This window comes from Pinus tabuliformis, chromosome Q, assembly GCF_031772625.1.
Source record: "Pinus tabuliformis cultivar Carrire ecotype Pingquan chromosome Q, CPIR1, whole genome shotgun sequence".
Lineage (NCBI taxonomy): Eukaryota > Viridiplantae > Streptophyta > Pinopsida > Pinales > Pinaceae > Pinus > Pinus tabuliformis.
This window is the reverse complement of record NC_142296.1, coordinates 927,141,507-927,168,593: the sequence shown is the minus strand read 5'-3', so window position 1 is coordinate 927,168,593 and position 27,087 is coordinate 927,141,507. Positions and strand designations below refer to the sequence as shown.

The following is a 27,087-nucleotide window of genomic DNA, read 5'->3' as shown; positions in this document are numbered from 1 at the left end:
AGAAAGATAGAATAGCTCAGCCCAAGGCGCGCGAAGAAGTTTGGTGCCTAAAGTGCAAAAGTCAAGGGCATAACAAAGATCATTGTCTAGTTTTCGCAAATTATGTTGCAGCAGGGGGACCAACTGAGGCTGGAAGCTACAACAGAGGCCAAGTATAGGGCCCGCGCTATGGTGTGCTATCTGTCAAGTAGCTGGGAAACATGCGACAAACAATTTCCATTTGCTGTAGAAATTCGTACAGACACCACAACAACTCTTCTGCAAGTTTTATCAATCAGTGGGTCATGATGAGTAGAATTCTTGGAGTTACAAATTAATGATGGACATAACACCTACATACAGGGTATAGGAAGAAACACAGCCTTCAGACCAAGGCATTGGAGGAGCGTGAGGCGAGTATCAAGGGCGCAGACGAGGCCAAGGTGGAGGAGGACCTGGTAGAGGTCAAGGGTAGGTTATTTGTTACAATTGTGGAGGACCATGACACTACACATGAGACTGCCTAAATCTGACACATCTGTCATGCCGCTATTATACTCAATTTGACCATGTAATGGAGGATTGACCTATATTGTTGGGTAAGATACACGAGAAGGGGGCGCAGCTTCAACATCCAATTCAGAACCTGCAGATGATGAGGGTTGTGCCTCACGAGGAAGATCCTAAGGTAAATATTGTGCTGCGGAGTGGGGGAACGACTGGTGAAAATAAGGGGAAGCAACCTGAAGAAGGTGAATGGGTCTGCAAAGTGTCAGAAAAGGAGACTGGGTTTGATCTAAAATGCATAAAAGAAATTTTTATGGAAGCAAAGAAAAGTTTTGTTGAGGCCTCTACCTCAGGGAGTTAGGAGAAGCTGGTTGAAGAAATGGACTCGCCCATGATTACCACATGTTTGGAGACCTGCATGAAACTGCTACGTGATATCAAGGCTGTGAAAGTACTACAGGAGTTGATCAATAAGTGCGTTGGGAAGGAAAATTCTATTGACAGACTGCATGTAGTCAGAAAGATTGGCAGGAATAAGATGAGAACGGGGCGTGAGATGAGGCTTACTTTGCAGATAGGCGAATATGAGATGGATCAAGTTATTTTAGATTTGGGGCTAGACGTGAACGTTTTGTCGAAACAGACATGGGAGAGAATGGGGAGACCTACACTACAGTGGTCTCTGATTCAATTAAGGATGGCGAATCAGCATAAAATCATCCCAATGGGGAGGTTGCAAGGGTTAATAGTCGATATTGAAGGTGCAAACGCACTAGCTGATTTTGAAGTGATAGAGATTGTGGATGACAAAAATCCTTACCCCACACTCCTTGGGATCGATTGGGCCATTGACATGAATGGGGTAATTAATTTGAAGAAGCAGAAGATGATATTTGAGAATAAATCACTCCACTTAGTAGTGCCCCTGGACCCTACAGAAGGACTGCGCTATACTAAATCGGTTCGCTATTATCAAAGTGATGGCGATTTGGATCATATTTACAAGATAACGATGGAGACCAGGATTGGGTGAATCTGACAGTAGATAGACATATTGCATGGGATCACGAGAGTTCTTGCACATCAGATTCAAATGAAGAACTAGAGCACTGGCAAAATCGACTGCATGAAGTATCTATGTTGTGTTGTAATATGATGACCAAGTCGTTGTGCTTTGTATCATCAGAGATAAGAAATCTTCCTTACTATGATGGTTTAACTGATGTTGATCACTTTTTGGATGCATTTGAGATAGAAGTGCTAGAGAAACATCACTTCCAGGCCCTACACTAGGCGTTGCGTGCTACACCTGTGAGATGGTGGGGCACAAACAAGGACATTTTTTATGATTGGTGTGTATACAGAAAAATGATGAGAGTGTGGTTTGGTCACCCACAAGTGTAACTAACAAAAAAGTATGATGGGAGAAATGATCCACGCGACCATTTGGCCAAATGGATTGAAGTGTATGGAGCGAAGCCTCAGCCAGATTGGGTCCATCTATTTTGTCATACCTTAGATTTTATACCAATGAATTGGTACTTGGAGACATAACTCCGCCATGGCACTGAAGAATGGGATGTTTTACGCCAAGGATTTTTTATGACATTCAACTTTGAGGATGGGTTTGAATGTATCGACGAAGCATTGTAGGAGGTTAAGGCAGTGATCTTCAGGATACCGCAAGATCCTCTAGATTTGATTCAACCTGATTGGACTACCTAGCTGAGCCAAGTGTTGGAGTGCTACAATGTAACAGTGGAAGAAGAAGATGAAGACTCGAGGAAGATTAACATTCCAGAGGATGAAGGTCACCATGAAGTTGAGGGATTGCAACTAGAGAACCCAGACATAACCAAGCCGTTCAAAACTAGATAGGCGAACATTGGCATGAAGGCAGAGCCAAAGTTTGCGAAGATTGGGGACTACTGGGACGACGCGATAGTAGATATGGTCACCGAACTACTCCGCAAATATCAAGATCTGTTCCCCACGAAGTTTTCAAATATGAAAGGGATAATAGGGGACTTGGGTGTCATGAAGATCACTCTAAAACCGAACGTGAAGCCAATTAAGCAAAGACCTTACCACCTCAATCTGAATAATAAAGAAAGGGTACGTTTGGAGTTGGATGAAATGCTTGTAGCAGGTATCATTGAACTAGTAGAGGAGTCTGATTGGGTAAGCCCAATGGTAGTTCAGGATAAGAAAAAAAAAGGGATGAGATATGGATATGTGTAGATCTCAGGAAGTTTAATGACACCTGTGTGCATGATCCCTTCCCAACTCCATTCACCGATGAGGTGCTGGATAATGTTGGCAGCCAAGGAGCATATTCGTTTACTGGCGGGTTCTCAGGGTACCATCAAATGAAGGTTGCACCGGAGGATAGGAGTAAGATGACCTTCGGGACTGAATGGGGATGCTTCCAATATATGGTGATGCCTTTTGGGTTGAATAATGCATTGGAGATCTTCTTGCACGTAGTCATCACATCGTTCAAGGATTTCATTCACAAATTTCTAGAGGTATACTTTGACGATTAGATAGTGTTTGGACTGGTAAAGCGCCACGTAGTAAGTTTGCACTTGATGATAGATACATGCGAAATGTACCATATCGCACTCAATTTGAAGAAATGTTTGTTCTGCGTCCCTTTTGGGATCTTGTTGGGTCACATGGTATGCAGACAAGGCTCAATGGTAGACCATGCAAATATCGCGGTTATAATCAATTTGGAAGCACCAAGAAGTGTGAAAAAGTTGCACACAACGTTGGGGCATACAGGGTACTATAGAAAGTTCATCAAAATCTATGCTTGGATCATCGCGCCGATGGAGAAACTGTTAAAAAGGATGCTACATTCTGCTGGAATGAGGAATGTCAGAAGAGCTTGGATGTGCTCAAAGAGAAAATGGTCACCGCGTCGATCCTAGTCTTTCTGGATTGGAAGAAGAAATTCCATGTGCATGTGGATGTGACATGTATTGTGCTGGGAGCAGTACTGACACAGGTAAGTGAGGGGGAAATGGATCATCCCATAGAGTTTGCAAGTGGGAAGCTATCTAAAGCCGAGAATAATTATTCGACAACAGAGCGCGAAGGTCTAGCTATGGTATACGTGCTCCAGAAGTTTAGGCACTACTTGCTAGGCGGACACTTTAAGATGTATACAGACCATTCTGCATTGAAGTACTTGGTGAACAAGCCTGTGTTGGGGGGGGGGGGGGGGGGGGGAATATGCAGATGGTTGTTACTATTTCAAGAATATGATTTTGAAGTTATTGTAAAACTAGGACAATTGAATGTTGGACCAGATCATCTGTCGCACATTGAAACGGGAGAGGAGCCTACTAATTTGGAGGAAGGACTACCTGACGCGTAGCTCTTTACGATGTGTGTCGTGGACAACCACTTTGAATATATTATACACTTCCTGATGGCAGGAACGGCTCCAGAAGGATATACTAGCCAACAAAAAAAGGAATTTGTAGTGCGTGCAATAGACTTTTTTGTCATTGCAGGACACTTGTACAAAATGGGATCAGAGGAAATATTGCGATGTTATGTGCTAGAATTTGAACAAAACAACATCCTTACTGAGGCTCATGGAGTAGCCTTGGGAGGAAATTATGTGGGCAAGGCAACATCGTGGAAGATTCTACGCACTGGGTTGTGGTGGTCGACACTACATAAGGATTCAAAAGTGTATTATAGGGCATGCGATGCATGCCAAAGGACTGGTAGACCCTAGCGGAGGGATGAGTTTCTGCTGAATCAACAGATATCGTTACAACCCTTTGAGAAGTGGGCAATTGACTTTGTGGGACAAATGCAACCTCTAGGAAAGAAGATGGGTGCGCAGTATGTCATCACCGCGATTGAGTACTTAACCAGATGGGTGGAGGTGTAGCCTGTGAAGGACTGTACAAGCACGACAGTAGAAAAATTCATATTTGAGTACATGCTGACAAGGTTTGGTTGTCCAAAAATTTTAATGAGCGATCGCGGTATGCATTTTCTTAATGAGACGATCAACGTGATGACGGAGGAATTTTAGGGTTACCATTAGAAGAGCACGCCATATCACCTGCGGGCTAATGGAATGGTAGAAGCGTTTAATAAGATACTAGAAAATGAGTTGACAAAGGTTTGCAATATGCAAAGAAATGACTGGGATGTACATGTACCCGTAGTGCTATGGGCTTACAAAACAACTTGTAAGAAGCTGATTGGACAAATGCCTTTCAGGTTGGTTTATGGTGTTGAAGCCGTGATGCCAATGGAATACATTGTGCCTAGTTTACATATAGCAGCGTTCAGAGGAATGGTGGATCACGGAGCCATGGAAGAAAGTATCTCACAGCTGGAAGCACTGGAAGAAGATAGGTTTCTAGTTGGATTCCATCAGTAAGTTCAAAAGGAACGCGAAAAGGCATGGCACAATCGACACATCAAACTACACAACTTCAAGGTAAATGATTTAGTGTTGTTATATGACAACAAGTTTGATAAATTTCCAGGAAAATTTTGGATGCATTGGCTGGGGCCCTATGTCATCAAGGAGATTACCGATGGTGGAGAACTTCAGTTGGTAAAGTTGAATGGAGATCCATTCCCAGCGAGGGTGAATGGTATTTGTTTGAAGACATACGCTGGGGATCCGACTAGATGACTATATGGTGGAAGCACAGTCTTAGCACTTGAGGCAGATGAAAAGAGCCACAAGACTATAAACTACATTGCTCGGGTTGTAGAGCTACGTGGTTGGGGTATTGCGCGGAAGGGAGGATTTTCACACTGTCAGCAGAAGTGCGAAGGGATTTGCGCTATTGAAGGAGAGACCACGTAGGGCAGCTCGAATGTGATCGTTATGGTCATTGTTCATGACTTAACAGTGGGAAAATGGATAAATGGAGTGGGGGGGTGACAATTAAGTCAGAATTTAAGAGCAAGATATTTGAAAATCTGTCACCACTCTAGCATTTATGAACCAATTTTGGGGGGAACGGTTGGATTCAAATTCAAAATTTCATATAAATTACAAGTGGACGACCAAGGAAAAACACTTGGAATTTTGAGAATTGAGGTGTTGAGCTATTAGGCATGCATGAAACTCAATTATTTTGAGGCTTTGGTAGTGAGTGAAGTGTTTGAGAAATTGCCGAAGGAGACTCAGGAGCTTTTAACTGGCATTATGTCGGCACCCGTGGAGACTACAAGTGTTGGAGAAGCCATGGCAGCTGAAAGGGCTGCCCCAAATGTAGCGAGTGCAGAGGTAACTACAAAAGTACCCAAAACACCAAGGTTGCCCAGGCTGAGGCCTACACCATCCAAAGAAGGTCCCAAGATGAAGAAGGATAAGCATAAAGCAACACAACTGATGTGAGAGTCGCCAAGGAAACACCAAAAGAAAGAAAAGGTTGCTGCACAGGAGAAGGCCAAAGTAGTAGATCTAGAACCTGACGAGGACATAGAGGGCATCAGTGTGGGCGTATAAGACATTGACATGGGGACAAAAGACGCTGACGTTGAGGGGACAAACCCTATCTCCAAGCTGCCACCATATATCCCTTTGCATCGAGGCAAGGCGAAGGTACCAAAGGACATCAACAAGAACAAAGTCATTCTTTTTACCCCGTTGTTGCTAGACAAAATCACATTCGAAGGACTGCGCTTGGCTCATATCCCCCTTTTGAAGCTGGAGGACTGAGATTTAGTAGATACAAAGCATTTTCCCCACTTGGCAACTGATACATTCATGCACCGCGTCTTCTATAAAGACTCTGGTGTGACCTCATTAGAGTCAGGAAAGTGGATAAAAGGGGTGGAGAAGGCAGGATTTTTGAACCTGTTATGGGTATCACATTACAACTGCGCACCCATAACTTTGATAGTGATCAAGTAGCTATTATTCTTGTTGCACGATGGGTGCCTGTGGTTAGGAGATCTGATCCTAATCACTGACATGCTGATCCAAAGGATCACCTTGCTCCTGCACTCAAGTTTGAATTTGACCATGGAATTTAGAGAAAATTCAGGTGAGCGCGATCTCACCAAACATATGAAGTACAAGTTCAATCTTGCCAAGAAGCCGCGTGGCTACTCCATCTCCAGCATAACTGATCTCGCAGTTAAAGTAGCCACTCAAATTTTGGCAGGGAATATTATGAGGAAGTGTCGCGCAGATGAAGTGTCAGCATTGGTGGTTTCTTTAGCAGCCCAGTGCGCAGAAGGCATACAATTTAACTAGGTGCGCTACCTCTGCAGTGAGTTCCTTGTGAGCTACAGAGAAGCGCAAGATCAAAACAAGACTTTCCACTATGTATGGTTGTTGGTGTCAATTGTATTGGTTGTGTGGGACTAACTGGAGGACAGTCAGTTTCCTTTGATTGCACTGGAGATGCCAGAAGTAGCGAAGTTCACTTCGCTTTGGACCATGAAGGACCCCCAAAGGATCAAGGACAACAAGATATTCTAGATTCTTATGGAATTAAGCATCCATGAAGCAATCAATAGCAAGTTGCGGCTCTCACCAACTATCTTTGAGCAGTTTTCTGAATATGTGGAGTTCAAGGAGAAATTCCACTATGTGTCCATCAGAGTGCAGAAGGACCTTGCACAAAAATGGTATGATCTCCCATACTTGGCGATGGATGATGCAATCACCACGGTTCTAGAGAGTTGGCCCACAGAGTGGCGCAAGGCCTCAGACTTATCATCTAGGACTATTAAGTCTACCACAAAGCAGAAGAAGGAAGAGGCCAGGTTAAAGATGGAATAGTTGGCCAAAAAACAAAGGAAGGAAGCTAAGGATAAAGTCACAATAGAGCACGCGGCCAAAACATAGGCAAAAGAGGAGGAGGAAGAGGATGACCATGACTCTGATAGGAGTCATAAGTCACCTTCTCCATAGACAGACGAGGAGGAGTAGCGCTCAGATCAGGGAGGAGTGGACCCAGAGACTACTCCATTCCAAGTTAAGCGCACAAGGGAGCAGGAGAAAGTAGGGCCGCGGAAGAATTCCAAGGTCAAAAAATTGTCCCTGGACCCAATTACCTTGACACAGAGTTATTTGAATGACATCGGTGATACAGTGAGGGACGTGACCGCAGAACTATTGCAGAAGTTTGAGGAGCACTACAAGTAGGCCTTGGTCACCATTCAAATGGGTCTGCGTGAGTTGCAGATCTAGGCGACTCAAGTGCAAACCATTGTAGGGCGGGGCAGCGCAGTGTCGAGCAGTTTAGAGCCAGGAACCTTAGACACAGTAGATATGGTCCGTACAATGGATCCCTAGGTTGTCGCATTGTTGGATGGAGCATTGCCCACAGAAGCAGAGGCTGACAAGGCCACTGTCAGCGCCATCAAACAAGTCGGGTTAAACTTGGCTGCGCTTCCAAGTGAAGCCCTTCAAACCTTGCTGGATGGTGTGATCACGAAAATACAGGCTCAGGAACAAGCTTTGAACATTATCAGCGAGCAGAAGGTGAACTATGCACAAATGTTCGCCAAAAAATCACCCGCGATTGATCTTATTAAGAAGATCACAGTAAGGAATGAGCGCACAAAAACTGTGGTGGTTGAGGCATGCTCGACTGTTCTAGAGCTGAACATACCCTAAGATGAGTCAGTCGACGTAAGGATCTAGAAGCTCTATAGGTGTGCACGAAGCATGAACAGAGCTGGCTAAGGTTCAGTTTGAACTGAATCTTAAGATCACGGAACTTGAGTTGAGGGCCCAGCCCTCAACTTCGCCAGAAGTCAGAGAGTAGCACATGACCGTTGTAAAAGATGTTGTTATAGCTATTAACACCGCAGTGAAGGATTGCACTGCGCTCTTTGAGTAGGTACTCAAAGTAGTGACTAATCTACAGGAAGACCCCAACCTACAAAGACTAGAAACTGAAGCACGGGAGTTGCAGTAGAAGTATGATGAGGTCAAAGAAATGACATGCACCATCGCCATCACGTAGAGGTTGGCAAAGCTGCAGGAAGCGAAGGCATTAAAGGAACAGGTGGATGCAGCTCAACGCAAGGAGGTAGTACTAAAGTCCAGATTGGGGCCTTGGCTGGAGGAAGCCTATGTACTCACTGCCTCCATTGAAGGGAAATTGGTCAGTTTGTAGGTGACATAGCAGAAAACATAGGTAGACAACACAGAACTAGTGATAGAGCAACTGGTCGAGCAGGTTAAGCAGGCGGTGATGTAGTGTACCGTCGAGGTGGCATTCATACAAGTGGAGTTGGGAGGTCTTTGCGACAAGATATCCCCACCGTCCGAGTGACTCGAGGTGAGTCACCAGATTTGTGTTGGGGGCTTGTTGGGAACAGGTCCCCTAGGGTCAATTTTGGGGTTAAAAGCTCAAGTTTTGGGGCTAAAGGCCCAAGTTTTGTATAAAGAATTTAAAATCTCCACATTTTGTGGTCGCGGAGCGCGAAGATGTAAAAAGTCAAAAAGGGTTTCCACCCTTAGTTTAGATAGTTGTGTCGGCTTGATGAGATCCGCCCTTGGTCTGCGGGACATGGGAATGTATAAAAAGGGTCTTAGAACAGTCTAAGGAAAGTTTTTGGTGGAGTTCTAAGTAATTTTTTGGGTCTTTGAGAGCTAAGAGCGGAGAGTCTTAGCATAGGAAGAGGCTTTGCAGCTGAGTGCGTAAAGGCCTAGGGTAGGGGTTCATAGCTGAGTGTGCAGAGGCCTAGGGTAGAAGTCCACAGCTGAGTGCACGGACCCTTGTAGCTGTGTGCGCAAGGAAGTTAGAGTATGTACTGGAGATTTGAACCATCAATAAAATGAATTATTCTCGATATATCTGTGTATGAGTTATTTTACTTCTGTTATGAATGTTGCGATTATGTTATGTTGAATACTAGGTTTATGATTTAATGCTATATTGATGCACGAATCTATGTATTTTACTTTGTCATATTAACACAAGTAAGAATATATGTTTACGTGAAGATAATCATAATGCATGTTGAAGTTGACCAATACTTAAGCTAATCAGGGTAGACAGAGAAGTAATGATAATTACATAGGCGTGTAAGCATCTGATTTGGCTATTTAGGGTCCGCGAAGGACAATTGGAGACTTTCATAGAGGCTTCAAGGACAAATAAGAGAAGTACATTAATAAGCCCTAAAGGGCTTATAGGTTTGTAGGAAGGAATGGTTAGGGTATAAAAACGACATCACAACCATCCTAGGGTGTGGAAACTTAGTTCCTGTATCCACCCCATACTGCTCCAGGTGAGACTTCAGTCCACACTTCGCGGATTGATCCCGAAAGGGCAAGTAGTGTAGGGATTTTCTTGGCTGACTTAATGCTAAAACTGGGCCAGGGCCCATCAAGCCAATAGTTATTATGAATTAAATGCAAATCAATACCTCATTACTTAATAGTTATTTTAGATTGAATAGTAGATGATTTTGAACATATGCAAATTTTGAGAAATTCATGGGAGAATTTGAAGATTCATGAGGTAAAGTTGCAACCAATATTCTTCCAGGTATGTATTGTCATGTTCATCTTCATCTATTGTCAATTTCTCTTTTCATTAGTTTATTTCTTCTTTTGCAGGTCTTCATTGCCTTGATCCGGAGACTTGATTTTTACTAATTAGCTTTAGAAATAAGCAAGAAGCTAGTCTTTTCAAATTCTCAACATGTTTAGGGAAGTATCTATTTTTTTATCAGAATTTTTGGTACTTTCTATTTGTGATTATCTACATGTTTCCCTTTCTTTTCAAATTTAGCGATATGAGTCAATAATCATAATTTTTTTTCTCATTGATGCAACTGAAGTTAAACTCTTGACACTTTCTTATTCATATTTACAACAAGAAAAGGAAAATTTGCACAAAACTCTTGGAGCAAGTTATAAAATGATCCTATCCATTATTTCATCTTTGCCTATTCTAAATCTTACATTTGCTAGGTTGATTTTAGCTTTTGCACTGCACTCATTCATCTTGCATCCATTTAAGTCACATTGATTTCTACCATAACAATTTAGAGCCTTTAACTAGTAAATCTTGAAATCCTAATCCTATGTTATTCGTTCTTCCGATATTTCCATTTTTCCCTTAACCTTTTAATTTCTCGAATTAGTGAGATATCATATTATATAATCTTGTTGGCCTCTCGTTAATTCATCCATTACTATATAGTATGACTTATCATTATATTCACATGGAGTTCTATTTTCTTATCTATGTATCTTTGTGTTCATTTCCATGTTACCCTTGTATTCGAGAACCTGGATGCGTTTATAATTATAATTTAGTCCAACATCCTATCATTAATTTCTCAAGAAGACTTTGTGACTTTGGGGATACACATTCTTCATGGTGTGTGCACATGGGCCTCTTTTTACTCTTCATGGCAATCTTTCTGCCTAACTAATAATTCATCACGTGGCTCGCTTACATTTTGATCTTTATTCTACTATTAGACGCCCATCTCTTTTTCGTTTGTTTTATAGTGTGCACATTTTATGTGCTTTTCAAAGATACTTTTCAGTAGCCACTATGGTAATGCAACAATTGGTAAAGAATTTGGAACAGGTAAAGGTAATAAATCATGGGCAACCTATGTTCCAATTCTCTTGTAGTTTTCCCATTTCTGATAAATCACTCCATATTTAGTGTGCAAAATTTCAAGACCTATCCATATACACATATACATTACATTGTTTGGGACTTGGTCTTGATTCTTGAAAATTTATGAAAATCATGGAGTTGACATGAAATCTGAAAAATGAAGAGAACGATTCCGCTGCAATTCATAAAGAAGCATATTCTCATTTTTTATGGATTTGGTTTACTTCTGATTCCTTTAACGTGAGACATCATTTTCTAGTTTTGTTTCTCGCCTTAATTTAGTTTTAATTAGTAATAATTTTGGGCCAATGAAAAGTTCGTACAAGGCCACTCTTCATAATTTAAATTCTAATTAAAAGAACAGGTTACCTTGTGTTGGAGAAACTCAATATCTCTCAGGTAATATTTTAATGAAATTCTTCAAATGGTAAGTTTCATATGCCCATTTTCATCCTATTTAGTTTCTTCATTTATGTTTCAACTTTTCTTTAGTTTTTGCTTATATAAAACTCTATTTTGCAGGTCTCCAAGAATTATCTTGCACTTCTATCAACACAGATTTGGAACTCATTCTCTTTATTGTTTGCTTTCGATTTTTTGGAGAAACAGTAATGATCATCATCAAATCAACTAAGTTGGGGACTCCCTGAACTTTTTTATTTTTTTCCTAATCATTTTATTTATAAAAAATGTTAAGATGCTTTCATTGTAGGCTTTGCTTTGAAACAAGAAAATTTACAGCGGGCACATACTTCTCATTTGGTTTAATTTGATCACATGATTGTTATTCACCCTTTAATTTTAGAGCCTAATTGCTTATAACTCTAAAAGATAAAATTCATTTAAATCTCAATAGAAGATGAACACACGAATGCTTATGTTCTTTTACTCTTTTGTTGAGACATTTGTATAATTAGTCTTGTTGGGTTTGTCGTTTAATTTGGGCTTCTCTTTCTGTGTTTCCTTTCTTCATTTCCAATTTTTAAAGTTTTTTTTTCTATTTCTTTTTGTATTTTTCTCTTGGTTTTGGTTTGATTTTGGTGACTCTACTAAGATTTATGTGGAAGGCCTTTTCCTCACCCAAAATTGGTTGGCAGATATGGCAAAACTTCACTATGTCTATTCAATAAATTTCTTTTACTATTAAAGGTATATCTTTATGGAACCATAAAGCCCTCTTTCTTTAAATCCTTTTCATGGAGGAATGTACATTCTTTATAAGTGATATAGTTCACCTTTTCAAGGATAAAACTAACCCGATTTTAACTCAATGAATCCCTCCCCTCCCTCCACTTTTTAAAAGCCTCTGATTAATAGTCGCAGGAAAAGAATTTGGGGTCAACATTATGGAAGTTTTGTATTGTTAAGATTTGGTATGTTCTATGCTAGAGCAATTTATTTAAATTTTCACTATTAGCAATCACATCAGCATTAAGATAAACTGTAGATAGAACATAAATATAAATCGCAGAAGACAAGCCAAGGCAAGAGGACACAAGATATGGCGCGAGCCAGGGAAAAACCCCACAATGTGTGGGGAAAACCCTTTGATCAAATATTCTTTTATCTTCAAAGTTCAGCAGAGAGAGAGAGAGAGAGAGAGAGTACAATTACAATAGAAGTCAACACTTTGACTTTTGATATTTGAAGACATATTGCTTCAACTATCCTTATGTTGTTCGTACATCATGCTGCCCTGATCATCAGTATGCTGCTCCTTAATTAATGTGCCCATTATGCTGCTTCTTTCATCATCATGATCTGAGATTGTTTATCCTTATCATTCTTATTATGTTGAGACTGTGCCCTTTTATTGGCATGCCAAGGATCTCTTGACCATCATCGAAACCTATTTCGATATCAGAGTTATGTAACTACTAACATAATCTTCATTGAGCCAAGAGAATAGATCTGTCACTGTTGTTCTTTGTGTTTGGGCTGCTACAGGTATGCCACCGAGGTTTATATACCAAGACAATATGGTACCCTCGTCCGAGTTCTTCTCTACTTCAAGTCATAGGTATGCCGAGAGTGTATTTGGTCCAGAACTTCAGTCAACACTGCGTCCTCATCACACCTCCTAGATCTGGTACTCCATGTTTGTATTGTCATAAGGATTTCACTAAGATCTGTATATATATAGACTGTTGTGCGAGATATCAACACAGTCTTCGAGATCCTTACAAGTATGTCGAGGCCATTGGTTATTCTATTGAGATATGCCTGTACAGATCCGAATGTAGTTATATATATATATATATATATATATATATATATATATATATATAGACTGTTGTGCGATTATGCCTGTACAGATCTGAATGTGGTTATAGACTGTTGTGCGAGTATGCCTGTATAGATCCGAAAGTAGTTATAGACTGTTACAGGAATCTACTGCATCAAAGATATGTCGAGGTTGTCATGACTATGCCGAGAATGTATACCGAGACTGCTACAGGAATCTACTTATGCCAATACAGTATTCTTATCCGAGATCTGTCTCATCGATCTGAGTTTTGTGCCTTCAATTCATAGGTATCCCAAGGTGAGATCTCTGCTCCAGAACTTCGATCAATTTTGTGGCATTATTAATGCATCAAGATCTGGCCATGACTATGCCAAGAGTATCTATCCCAAAACGCATGTCAATACTGTATCTACATCTGCAGGTTTCTCTGCTCTATCCATTTGATAACTTCACCTTCAAATCACAGGTATGTCGAGTGTAGATTAGCTTGACTGCAGCCTTATGCGTGATTGCAGCCTTCCATGCTTGACTGCGGCCTTATGTGCTTGATTGCAGCCTTTAACTTTATCACTGCGGATTCCATCTACCATGGCTCCCTTCTACTACGGCTACCATCTATGCCTGCGTATAAATGTATTCAATAACAGCGTTAGAGGACTGTGATTTGGCTGCTACAAGCAGTGTATAGACTGTGTGTATATAGTCTCCATGCGTATAGAATGACGTGTATATAGTTTCCATAGCCAACAGATTAGGGATCACATAACTATTCCCATTGTTGTGCGTATATAGTCTCCATGCATATAGAATGGCATGTATATAGTTTCCATAGCCAACAGATTAGGGATCACATAACTATTTCCATTGCTGTGCGTATAGTTGCTCCATTGCCAACAGATTAGGGCATCGTACTACAGCTAGGGCTCCTTCTTAGGCCAGCGTATTCTTTTGGTTCTCTCCTTCTCCAAAAACCTAGACGTGGAGAGGAGATCACCTCAAGAATACGTGTGTGTAAATGATATCAAATCCTCATCTATTTATACCAAAATGAGGATGATGAATAGACATGTCGGTTGGGCTTCTAGAGCCTACATAAGAGCTAGTCGGCTTGACTATAATTACATAAACAAAATAAATTCATATCTCCATAAATACTTATCGGAATCGGATGATCTTTGGATCAATCCTACACCTCTCGACGAGAGGGATCCAATAAAAATATCAGTTGCCATAAATAAGCTGACCCACATGGAGTTTGGCCCTAGTTGCCAATTTAACACTCCCTCTCAACTAGGGGGAACTCCATCTGTTGATCCATATGTCCGACTGTACTATCTCTGCCATCAGTGCCCTGCACTGCTCTGCCTAGCTCTGTTGGCTCTACTCTGCTCTGCTCAGCGCTGTTGGCTCTGCTAGCTCTGCTCTGCTCAGCGCTGTTGGCTCTGCTCTGCTCAGCTCTACTAGCTTTGTTCTGCTGGCTCTTCTCTGCTCCGCTCATCTCCGCTGAACTATGAAGAAGAAGAATTGATCGAGAATAAGTCATATCATTCTCCACTGACCTGAAGTCAGTCTCAGAGTGCGTACCACTGGTCCCAAACCAGTCTCAACCAACCCAAAGTCAGCGTCATAGTATGTACGACTCTCATTGGTCCCAGACAAGTACTGCACTGGCACGAAGTTAGTCTCGGAGTATGTACCACTAGTCCCAGACCAGTCTCAGCCGACCCGAAGTCAGCGTCATAGAATGTAAAACTCCTACCACTGGTCCCAGACCAGTATCATTGATCCCAGATCAATGGAGGACATCCTAGCGTAGGGAGTATGGTAGATACAATGATGCCTCCTGTAGTGGTTCCAGCTAGGGTACTAGACTGGACTCTATATTTAATATCGACCGAGGTGCGTAAGCTTAGAGGCGTGGTCTAAAATATATAGACATAAAGAATTACCGCCCAGGTGATTATGAGGTAGATTGCAAGGCTTCTTTACGAAAGACCGTTATATGCAGCCTATCCTTCACACACCTAGATTACCCTACTGATATATTTGACTACAATGATGGTTATGAGATGCATCTATCACGGCAAACTATGAATCTAAGTACTGTGTATGAACTGTGGCAATGATTCTAACCTCCTTACAGAGGTATCACTCAGAAAACCTTTGCTTGGTAAACACACACAACATGCAAGATATTTACACTATTAAACTATATAAAAAGAACATAAATAGACTGTGAAATGAAGCAGAGTTTATGAGCATGCATCTATAAATCACACATAGACCGAATCCCTTACAAGGTTCTCGTTACAGATCCTAGTGTTGACCATTCAACATAACCATAAACCCTTCATATGCGCACACCATATACATGTAATGAAATTCAAAGGATAAAGGAATCGAAAGCTTATATGACTGCAACCCGTATGCTATGTAAATCAACAGTTATGTAAATCGAAACTATGATGCAACCCATGTGATACATAAATCGAATCCAATACAACGCTGTGCAAACATATAAATCGAATCTAATACAACGCTGTGCATATATATATGTGAACTGAAATGTAACAAAACGAAGAGCAGTATACCAAACGAAGAACGCAGGGCCCGTCCGCGCCTAAGGGTATACTGACTACCAATGTTCAGCAATTAACCAATGCAAAAGGGTATACACACGTTGTGACTGTAAATGGTTCTGTGTATTAACTAAAACTCTGTTCTGAGAAAATGTTTCAACGATTGATTAACCTTCAAACATTGAACTAACTGTATTTACACATGTGTACACACAGCCATGTCATCGATACATTGAATGTACATAGTGTTGTTGCCGCGTTTATTACATACCCTTTTCAAAATGTTTCCATACCATATGTTTCAAAAAGAACAAAAATCAAAATGAAAATAGAACGATGCTGTTGCTGCTTTTATGCGCCAGAGTACCCTGCTTTGACTGAAGTTGACCGCATGCATAGGAGGCTCGATTTGGCTGGGAGATAGGTGTTTGTCCATGCTTGGACATTCTGCTTTTCGCCCATGCCTTTCGTTCTTGCTCATCTGCTGCGCCACATGTCAAACGGTAAGCCCATTACAGGATGTGGGTACTTCCTGTAATCATGTCATCAAAAACCTCTAATTCTGGAACATAAAACCCCTAAATTAATTTCTATGCAATTTAATAACTATAGAACAATTAATAATCAATATTCAAGGATTTTGAGGGATATATGATGAAAATGTATGGAGAAATGATATGTTTTTGGGAAGGAAAGAGGGTCTTAGGATGATACCAACATCTCTCCCCGACTTAAGGACTTAGCATGTCCTCATGCTACCCCAGAAGTACTCCCCTTGAACTCTTTGCCTGCATGGATCTCTGCTGCCTTGAGCAAGGTATCTACATTCTTCTTCACCTGGTGATCCTTCTGTCCCTTGAGTTCCTGCTTTAACTTTTTATATTTCTCTTTAAGAGCCTTCTTCTGATTGTACCACTTAGTGGCCCAGTTGGAAATCTCAGACTGCTCAGTCTCTAACTCACTGATTCTTTCCTTGAGCTTTTCATTTGTCTTCTGTGTTTCTTTGCTTTGTGCCCTGAGCATTTCATTTTCTCTTTTAATAACCTTTTCCAACATGTTAGCTTCCATGAGCTCTTCTTTCAATTCCTCAATTTGTTTTTCTAACTTCTTCTGTCTTTTGGTGGGAGGTGGTGAACATTTTTCTTGTTTGTTATGGCTTTCCACCTCTATGTCAACTTCTGGTGCTGGTGGTGAATGATCACCACTTTCAACATCAATCTGTACAGGGGCATGAGATTCGAATTGATCTTCTTGCAGCTGAGTTTTTGGTGTCCTCCTTGTTCTTCGGGAGTAGGTGGTAAAAATTTTGTCTTTCTCAGCCCTCTTGGCATCCTCTTTTTGCATGTTCCTGGTCCTTATGCTGCCCACAGGTTGAGGTGCTCTGCTGGCCTTGGACACTGGAATTTCCTCATCTATGTCCTTCATAAACCCAGAATCTTCTTGCACTTCTTCTTTTTCCTCCTCATCTCTGATTTGGTTGACAGTTAAGAATTCTTTCCATGGCTTCCCTCGCTTCTGCAACTCATGTTCAATGAGGATTTTAATCAGGCCAAAATGGTACAGGCTTTTATCCTCATTCCCTTTTTGTTTCTAGATAGTTTTGGCCATCTTTGTTAAGCTTTGCAGCAGAAAATATGGCACACTGATTACACATTGTTTCTTTAAATGGAGGAGTAGCTTGATGTGATATAGATAAACAATGCTGTATCTACCTTCACAAGTTATAAACTTTTGGATAATGTGAACCATTTCATCCCAAGGATGAACTAACCAGCTCCTTGGAACTCCCTTCTTCCAGTTTACTGAGGAAACTCTAGACCTGGACATGAACTGTGTCCATGATTTCTCCTTGAATTGTTTAGTTTTAAAGTACTTTTCTCCCTCAGGGCTGAGTCCAATTGCCTGAGCTATAGTATCCTCTGAGATTCTGAAGGAGAAGGTGCCTATTAGGGCCTTTTCTCCATTAAAGGTAAAGGCAAATTGTTTTGTGACTTCTTCATTACTCCCATGGAATTTTTCCAGAAAAGGTAACCACTGTGCTTCTTGAAGAATCTCAATGCAATCGTTATGGTATTGTGAGCTATCAAATGTACTGGGTTCGGCCCTATTAGTCATGGTGATGGTAGAGGGTTATGCCTCGAACCCTTCTTTTTCTATGCTCTTTAAAATTTAAACACAGAAGTGTCAAGTTGGTTACCTGGCATATATCGCTTCCTTCAGTCTTCAATTTATGGTGCTTGGCTGGTCGATGTGACTGTGATGGGAGTTAGAGACAGAATGGTGATGCTTCCCTTTTCGGCGTTCACCAGTTTCACTGTGTAAACCGACCCCGAACAGTGATACTCTCCTCGGCGCTCTTTGCTTCACTCTTTTACTTTGTAACTCTACTCGAATGATAACAATCTCCTCGCGTTCCTTGCTTCAAACTTTCACTTTGTAAGTTATGGGAACCGAGGATGTGAAATACCCTGTACTCGCCTTATAATGCAATCATTCAAAAAAAACAGAGTGTTGTACGCTTGTATGCATGTTAGCATAAGACCGCTGAGAGCGTACCCATAGTGCTGAGCTATAATGCTGGGTGGCGAGGTCATGATTCGGGTGTGTGCGGTGTAAAACATATAGGCCGCTTGTTATAATTTGACTGTATGGAGTGAAGAATATATATAGTCCGCTTCTATCTCATCCTTTATATTTTTTAAAAACAAACACACAGCTCACCATGTGCCCTTTTTAATTATACTTGGTCATGTAGAGAATGTTGGTATGCCTGGAGGGTATATGACATGGTGAATGTGTTGGTGAGGGGTTTTAGGGATAGGTTGATGTAGGGAAATGATGAAATTTGGTGGGATAAGGGTGATGAGTGGATGTATGAAGATGTCCTTGAAATCAATTACAACAGCTTATAGTCACTAAAATTACATTAAAAACTAATCTAGGAAATTAAATGCCCAAGAACAGAAATACATTACTCTTTTGTTGATCATTTGACATGCTGAGTTGCTAATCCTTTTGACTGTTCTTTTTGACAGGTCCTCTGAGGGAGGTTGAATACACAGGTCCTTTGAGAAAATTTTTGAAGATGTAACAGGTCCCTCTGAAAAATTGGAATGTACAGGTCCCTTTTTGAAGACTGAAGATGCAATAGGTCCCTTAAGAAAATTTGAAGATACAGGTCCCTTGAGAAAACTGTAACAGGTCCCTTGGAAAAACTGAAGATGTTCATGCAGCTCTTTGTATTGTTACAGGTTCACTGAGCTTGCAATTTGCTGGAAGTCTTGGTGGAAGTCTGTTGAAGTAGCCTTTGATGTCGAGAATTTTTATTTTTTTTTACAGGTCCCAACTGAATGTTTTAAACAGGTCCCTTACTGCTGGTTGGAATGTCTCAAACAGGTGTCAATTGCTGCTGGTGTTGGTAGCATAGATGTCTGAACAAAACAGGTCCCCCTGCAAACTATTTATAACCAGGTCCCTCTGAAAATCATGACAGAACAGCTTATTTGTTAAAGTCTAGAATGCTGGAAACAAGCTGCTGTTGAAAATTTACAGTGAAATATAGGATAAGAAATCTGAAGAATTTACAAGGGAGAGATAAAAGTAACAGAACAGATGTCTCCCTCTCCCCGACTGAAAGTTTGACTTGTCCTCAAGTCATGATGCAACTGAGAAATGAAACAATGAACAACAGAAATAGAATTCATACCCGCCAATAAATTGGTTTTCAGGTAGGAATTCGGGGTTAGATTGTGCCAGATACTGGTTTTCACATCTAACCCATTATTATTATTATTTTTAGTTTTTGTTTTATTTAGTTCTTATTTTATTTTATTTTTATTTTTATTTTTTTAATTTTTTTTTCTCTTCTTGATTTTGAAATTGAAAGAAAATGAAACTAAGGCAGTGATACTGCAGCTGAAGGCTGCAGTACCTCAACCTCTTCTTGCTGAGATAGTGTATTGAGAAAATCTTGCTTGCTGATGGGCTTGTTGTACAGCTTCAGGCGATGACCATTGACTGTGAAAGAATGACCTTTGCCATCAATAGTTTGGAGTTTTACTGAACCATTGTCATAAGCCTAAACAATTTCATAAGGGCCCATCCAATGGGTGGTGAACTTGGCTTTATGATCCTTGAATTTTGAGTCAAAAAGCAGAGCCCAGTCACCTACTTTGAAGTTCTTCTTCTTAATGTGTGAATCATGCCATTGCTTCCGGTGCTTTTGCATGAGGGTGGTGGTTTGTTCTGCTTGCTGCCTCATCTCATCCAACTGGTTCAACTGCTGGATTCTCTCTTTTTGTGCTTGATCCAAATCAATTAGTAAATCTGCAGCTAATTTAAAAGTGTGAATTTGGAAATCAATAGGAAGCATGACATCCTTACCGTACACCAACTGGTATGGTGTAAATCCGGTGGTATCTTTCCAAGTAATCCGGTAAGCCCAGAGTGCCTCTTTGAGCTTTTCCTCCCAGTTTTTGCGGTTCATTGCAACAATTTTGGTAATGATCCCCTCCAAAGTCTTGTTGGTTGATTCCACCTGCCCATTGGCCTGTGGATGGTAGGGGGTACTTTTCCTATGCTTTATTTGGTACTTGTCTGTGATGTCCTTCATGAGCTTGGAGGTGAATTGGGTACCTTAATCAGTGACAATTTCTCTTGGCACTCCATACCTCACAAAGATCTCCTCAAAAAGGAAATTGACTACTGTGTGTTCGGTTGCTCTTACCAGTGCTTTTGCTTCTGCCCACTTTGTGACATAATCAGTACACACTAAGATGTACTTCTTACCATTAGAGGCTGGGTTGATCGGTCCTATGAAGTCCAGAGCCCACTTATCAAATGGTTCCAAGTGAACTTGGGGCTGAATGGGCATCTGATCGGTAGCTGTGGGTCTGCCCATCCTTTGGCAGCTGTCACAACTCTTTACATACTTCTTGGCATCCTTGAAAATGGATGGCCAATAGTATCCAAGAGTAAGAACTTTGAAGGCTGTCCGCTTCGCTGCAAAATGCCCACCACACGGTTCATCATGGCAAGATTTTAGAATGTCAATTACCTCATCATTTCGTACACATCTCCTAATGATCATATCAAAACCAATGTAAAAGAGATCGCCATTGAGCCATGAATATCTAACACTTTGTTTGATCAGTCTTTTCCTTTCCTTTGCAGTGAAATGTGGAGGTGTCCTACCTGTAGACAAGTAATTAGCTAAATCAGCAAACCAAGGAGTTACTATGGAAATTGTGAATAAGTGCTCATCCGGGAAAGAGTCCTCAACAGGAACAATCTCACCTGGATTTTGCAGTCGAGAGAGGAAATCTGCCACCTGGTTTTCTTTGCCTGGTCTATCTAACACTGTGATGTTAAATTCCTGTAGCAATAGTAACCATCTGGTAACTCTGCCACTAGTTATTGGTTTATTCATGAGATGTCGAATGGCAGAGTGATCAGTATGTACAAAGACTTCATAACCAGTTATGTAATGGCGAAATTTATTCACAGCATAAATGATGGCAAGTGTTTCCTTCTCTGTAACTGTATAGTTTAGCTCGGCAGGTGTGAGATTTTTACTAATGAAATAAATTGCATATGTACAAGATTCTTCTTTTTGGCCTAAGCATGCACCTATGGCAGTGTCAGATGCATCGGTAAAAATATGAAATGGTAAACTCCAATTAGGCCCTCTCAGGACTGGTGCAGTAGATAGTTTCTTCTTAAGTTGTTCAAATGCATGTTGGCAGTTCTCAGTCCAATTGAAAAATACGTCTTTGGCAAGAAGTTTAAACAAAGGTAAGGCTGTCTTGCTAAAATTTTCAATGAATCTGCGGTAATAGCTAGCATACCCAAGAAAACTTCTTACCTCTCTCTGGTTCTGTGGAATAGGCAAATCGGCAATAATCTGTATCTTGGCTGGGTCAACCTGGATGCCTTGAAAAGAGATATAATGGCCCAACACTATCCCTTCATTTAGCATCATAAAACACTTTTCGTTGCTGAGGGATAGGTTAGCTTCAATACACCTTTTCAAAACTCTCTCTAGATTTTCTAATGCATGTTCAAAAGAATTGCCATATACTGAAAAATCATCCATATACACTTCAACACAATCATGTATCAAATCAACAAAGATAGCTAACACAGCGTGCTGAAATGTAGCTGGAGCGTTACAAAGTCCAAATGGCAAAACATTGTAGGCATAGGTGCCCCAAGGACAGGTGAAGGTGGTTTTGTCCTGGTCTTCAGAGGTAATCCGGATCTGGTTGTAGCCACTGAAACCGTCAAGAAAGGAAAATGATGATTTGTCGGCTAGGGTGTCTAACACTTGGTCAATGAATGGCAGTGGGAAGTAGTCTTTGAGCGTGGCTTTGTTTAGCTGTCTGTAGTCAACACAGATACGCCACTTTCCATTCTTCTTAGGCACAATAACCAATGGGGATACCCACTGACTGTCAGAAATAGGATATATAAAGTTGACTCTCAAAAGTTTTTGCAACTCCTCTCTGACAATGTCTTGGAGCATGGGGTTCATTCTTCTTTGTGGTTGCCTCACCGGTTTAATGGTGCTGTCAGTGTAAATGTGGTGAGTGCATGTGTCGGGGTGAATCCCATGCATGTCAGTGTAATCCCATGCAAAGGCTTTTTGGTACTTCGTCAAGAGTCTAATCAATTTTTCTTGTTGAGATGAGTCAAGGTGGTTGCCTATGTTCAAAGTTTTGCCTGGACTGATCTCTATGACTTGACTCTGTGCATTGGTAATGGATTGAACTGGAAAGATGTCATGAAATGTAGATTGTAAGGAATGGATAGTGCATGTTTCTTGAAAGTTTTGAGCTAGAAGTACATCTGCAGCATTATATTGTTCATTCCTCACATTTTCAGATATATCAGGCTGTGAGAGAAATAATTCTACCAAATCAGTGTTGTCTTCATGGAAATCATAGATCTGGTCAATGCTAAAAATAGATTGTACCTCCTCTTTGTCATTAAATTTGTCATCAAGCCACAAGTTATGTGTCACTGCAGGTGATTGTGCCGATGGATAGAGGGTTAGTTGTTTCCTTTCGGTCCCTCTAGAGATAATCATGTTACCTGACCGGCATCCAATAAATGCATCAGCAGTTGCTAACCATGGTCTACCTAGAATGATAGGATGTCCTCCTAGATTAGATTTGGGTTGAAGGACTAGGAAATACACCGGATACTCCCAAGAGTCCAGTGAGATGATGATATCTTCCAAAATCCCCTCAGGAATGAATTTGGACCTATCAGCTAGTTCAAGAACAATTGTGGTATGTTGAAAATTCACAAGCTGGAGTGTTCTCATAGTTTCAAGGGTCATGACATTGATTGCAGCTCCAAGATCTATCAAAGTGTTTGGGATCCGTATGTTGTTAATGATGGTGGTTACTTTTGGAATGCCTGGATCAACATACTTCTCCATGGAGATGGTATTGGTCATAAGGCCTGCTAAATTTCCTAAAACATGAATGGTCTGAGGATCAATCCTCTTTCTAGCAGGTTTCTTGAGACACATGTCTTTGATGGCTTTGGTGTAAATAGGAATGTCCTTTATATCTTGCAGCAAAGGGATTTTTATGTAGACATTTTTAAGTTCATCCAAGACATCAAATTGTGGTGGAGGCAATGGTGATTTTACTTGAACCAAACGGTCTGGAAAAGGTGGTTGTAGTGATTGCATCTGTTTGTCCTTGGTTTCACTGCTTGGTTTTGTTTGAGTGGTCATTTCATTCTCTTTTTCTAAGTTTTCTTCTTGCTGATCTGTTATGAGAGAATCCTTCTGGAGCACCCTACCAGACCTCAGATTAATGTTTTGCAAAGGCAGTGTGGAGTAGGAGGTTCCTTCCTCTACATTATAAACTGGCCTCTCTGCTCTATTGTTCGGATTTGGGACAGTTTGAGCAGGTATTTGTGTGGGTCTGGGAGGTTGTGGGTTAGTTGGAAATTGAAGTTGTGGTACATTTATTTGTGGAGGAGCAGGCAGAGTTTGTTGAGAAGGTTGGGGTTGATAAACAACTGGCTGAGGGTGCTGCTGATATGACTGTGATTGTGATGGATATGGCTGTTGGTACTGCTGATATGGCTGTGAGTAAGGTGGGTATGATTGAGGATACTGATGGTAGGATTGGGAATATTGTTGAGACGGTCTCCATTGATTTTGTGATTGGTTTCCATGCTGCCATGGCATAGGTATATTCCATGAGTTTTGTGCATACATCTGATCATTCATAGGAAATTGTATATTTTGATTAGGAAACATACCTTGGGGTGCTTGCCTTGGTTGCCATGGTCGCTTTGCACCCATGTAGTACACGTTCTCCATCTCTGTGCTGGCTGCCATGTTACAGTTCTGCACAATTTTAACTTTAGGACAGTTAAGCATATCATGATGCTCAGTACAGAAAGCACATACTTGGATATTGTCTAGAGGACAGTCTTTTAATGCATGCTTCTTGCGACACTTGGGGCAGAAAATAGCCATGATATTGTCTTCTTCCTCCTATTTCTTTTTGGCTTTTAAGGTATCAATTTGGTTTCCTAGAGTACTCAACAAATCTGTTTTGAACTCTTATAAAATATTACCAATTTCAACCCGGGTGACACTAGCAGAGGCAGTTTTTATGACCCTAGATGACAAGGTTCTCTTTCCCATTTTGGCTTTACTTCTTGAATATTTTTCACACAGTTCAGCTATTTCTTCAAAGGGTAAGGCAGAGATATCACCTTTTCCCATTAAGTTGAGATCATCCATGTATTCTTCCCTGATACCTTTCAAAAAGATTGCGCGGACTAGATCAGGAGGCATGGTTCGGTGTTTAGATTTTTGCAAGTTATAGACAAACCGTTCTAGATATTCTTCTAAGGTTTCATCCTCCTGCTGACTCATTCTAAAGATGTCATCTTTAGAGTCTTTGGATCTACAATAAGGCTGATATTTCCTCAGAAATATTCTCCTCATGCCATCCCAATCCACTATGGCATGCTCACCTAGCCCCATAAACCATTTCAAGGCTGCTGCCTTTAATGTGGCTGGAAACAATCTCAGTCTGTGAGCATCATCTGTATATCCATAAGTTCGACACACAATATCGAACTCGAATAAGAATGAGTCTGGATCCTCTGACGCCATTCCATAGAAATTGGGTAGCACAGATGGGGGTATATTTTTCATTTTAATCTCGTCATCCTCCTGTGGTTCTTGTATAGGGAATTTAAAAGTGGATTCCTCCTCCTCTTGATGGGGAACTGATCCAGATCCCTCCTCAGCCATTCTACTTGGTCTCTTAGTGTCTCTTGGTGGAAAAGAGAGAAAGGAATATTGTTTGGTAATGGTGCTACTTTTCCTTGGTGTAGAAGATTTAGGAAAGGGTGGACGCTGTGATTTATGTGCAAACAGAGTTTCCCTCTCAGCAAGAGTAATGTGCTGTCCTGAATAAAATTTCTCAGCTATTGTTTGATTATTTTCCTCAGTTGTATTCCCCGGAGAGTCTGCTCCTGATGATGATGGGTTAGTGTTGAGATGGTGGGGGGTTCTCACAAATCTCCCTTGAATGTCTCTAAGTCTAGGCATATATGAACATGATTTCTAACTGTGTTTTTGGTTGTTTTTGTGTATTGAAATTTTTTCTTTTTGTTTGAATCCTTTACGTATGCCTCCCCGGCAACGGCGCCAAAATGTGGTGGTTCCAGCTAGGGTACTAGACTGGACTCTATATTTAATATCGACCGAGGTGCGTAAGCTTAGAGGCGTGGTCTAAAATATATAGACATAAAGAATTACCGCCCAGGTGATTATGAGGTAGATTGCAAGGCTTCTTTACGGAAGACTGTTATATGCAGCCTATCCTTCACACACCTAGATTACCCTACTGATATATTTGACTACAATGCTGGTTATGAGATGCATCTATCAAGGCAAAATATGAATCTAAGTACTGTGTATGAACTGTGGCAATGATTCTAACCTCCTTACAGAGGTATCACTCAGAAAACCTTTGCTTGGTAAACACACACAGCATGCAAGATATTTACACTATTAAACTATATAAAAAGAACATAAATAGACTGTGAAATGAAGCAGAGTTTATGAGCATGCATCTATAAAACACACAGAGACCGAATCCCTTACAAGATTCTCGTTCCAGATCCTAGTGCTGACCATTCAACATAACCGTAAACCCTTCATATGCACACACCATATACATGTAATGAAATTCAAAGGATAAAGGAATCGAAAGCTTATATGACTACAACCGGTATGCTATGTAAATCAACAGTTATGTAAATCGAAACTATGATGCAACCCATGTGATACATAAATCGAATCCAATACAATGCTGTGCAAACATATAAATCGAATCTAATACAACGCTGTGCATATATATATATATGTGAACTAAAATGTAACAAAACGAAGAACGCAGGGCCCGTCCGCGCCTAAGGGTATACTGACTACCACCGTTCAGCAATCAACCAATGCAAAAGGGTATACACACGTTGTGACTGTAAATGGTTCTGTGTATTAACTAAAACTCTGTTCTGAGAAAATGTTTCAACGATTGATTAACCTTCAAACATTGAACTAACTGTATTTACACATGCATACACACAGCCATGTCATCGATACATTGAATTTACATAGTGTTGTTGCCGCGTTTATTACATAGCCTTTTCAAAATGTTTCCATACCATATGTTTCAAAAAGAACAAAAATCAAAATGAAAATAGAACGATGCTGTTGCTGCTTTTATGCGCCATAGTACCCTGCTTTGACTGAAGTTGACCGCATGCATAGGAGGCTCGATTTGGCTGGGAGATAGGTGTTTGTCCATGCTTGGACATTCTGCTTTTCGCCCATGCCTTTCGTTCTCGCTCATCTGCTGCGCCACATGTCAAACGGTAAGCCCATTACAGGATGTGGGTACTTCCTGTAATCATGTCATCAAAAACCTCTAATTCTGGAACATAAAACCCCTAAATTAATTTCTATGCAATTTAATAACTACAGAACAATTAATAATCAATATTCAAGGATTTTGAGGGATATATGATGAAAATGTATGGAGAAATGATATGTTTTTGGGAAGGAAATAGGGTCTTAGGATGATACCAACACGTCCATCGGTATTACTATGGTCCCTAACTTCATTTC

At 40.7% G+C, this 27,087-nt stretch overlaps 1 protein-coding gene across 1 annotated transcript; it reads left to right on the top strand.

Annotated features, from left to right (window-relative positions):
* The first annotated feature begins 4,591 nt into the window (after window positions 1-4,591).
* Window positions 4,592-4,900, top strand: LOC149222497 (uncharacterized). The gene has a single exon (XM_089387615.1). The coding sequence runs from the start codon at window positions 4,592-4,594 to the stop codon at window positions 4,898-4,900; it is 309 nt and encodes a 102-aa protein (XP_089243741.1).
* The last annotated feature ends 22,187 nt before the right edge of the window (window positions 4,901-27,087 follow it).

Bases quoted from the DNA above. Each gene is read 5' to 3' on its own strand.
- LOC149222497 (XM_089387615.1), top strand. From the start codon at position 4,592: ATGGTAGAAGCGTTTAATAAGATACTAGAAAATGAGTTGACAAAGGTT.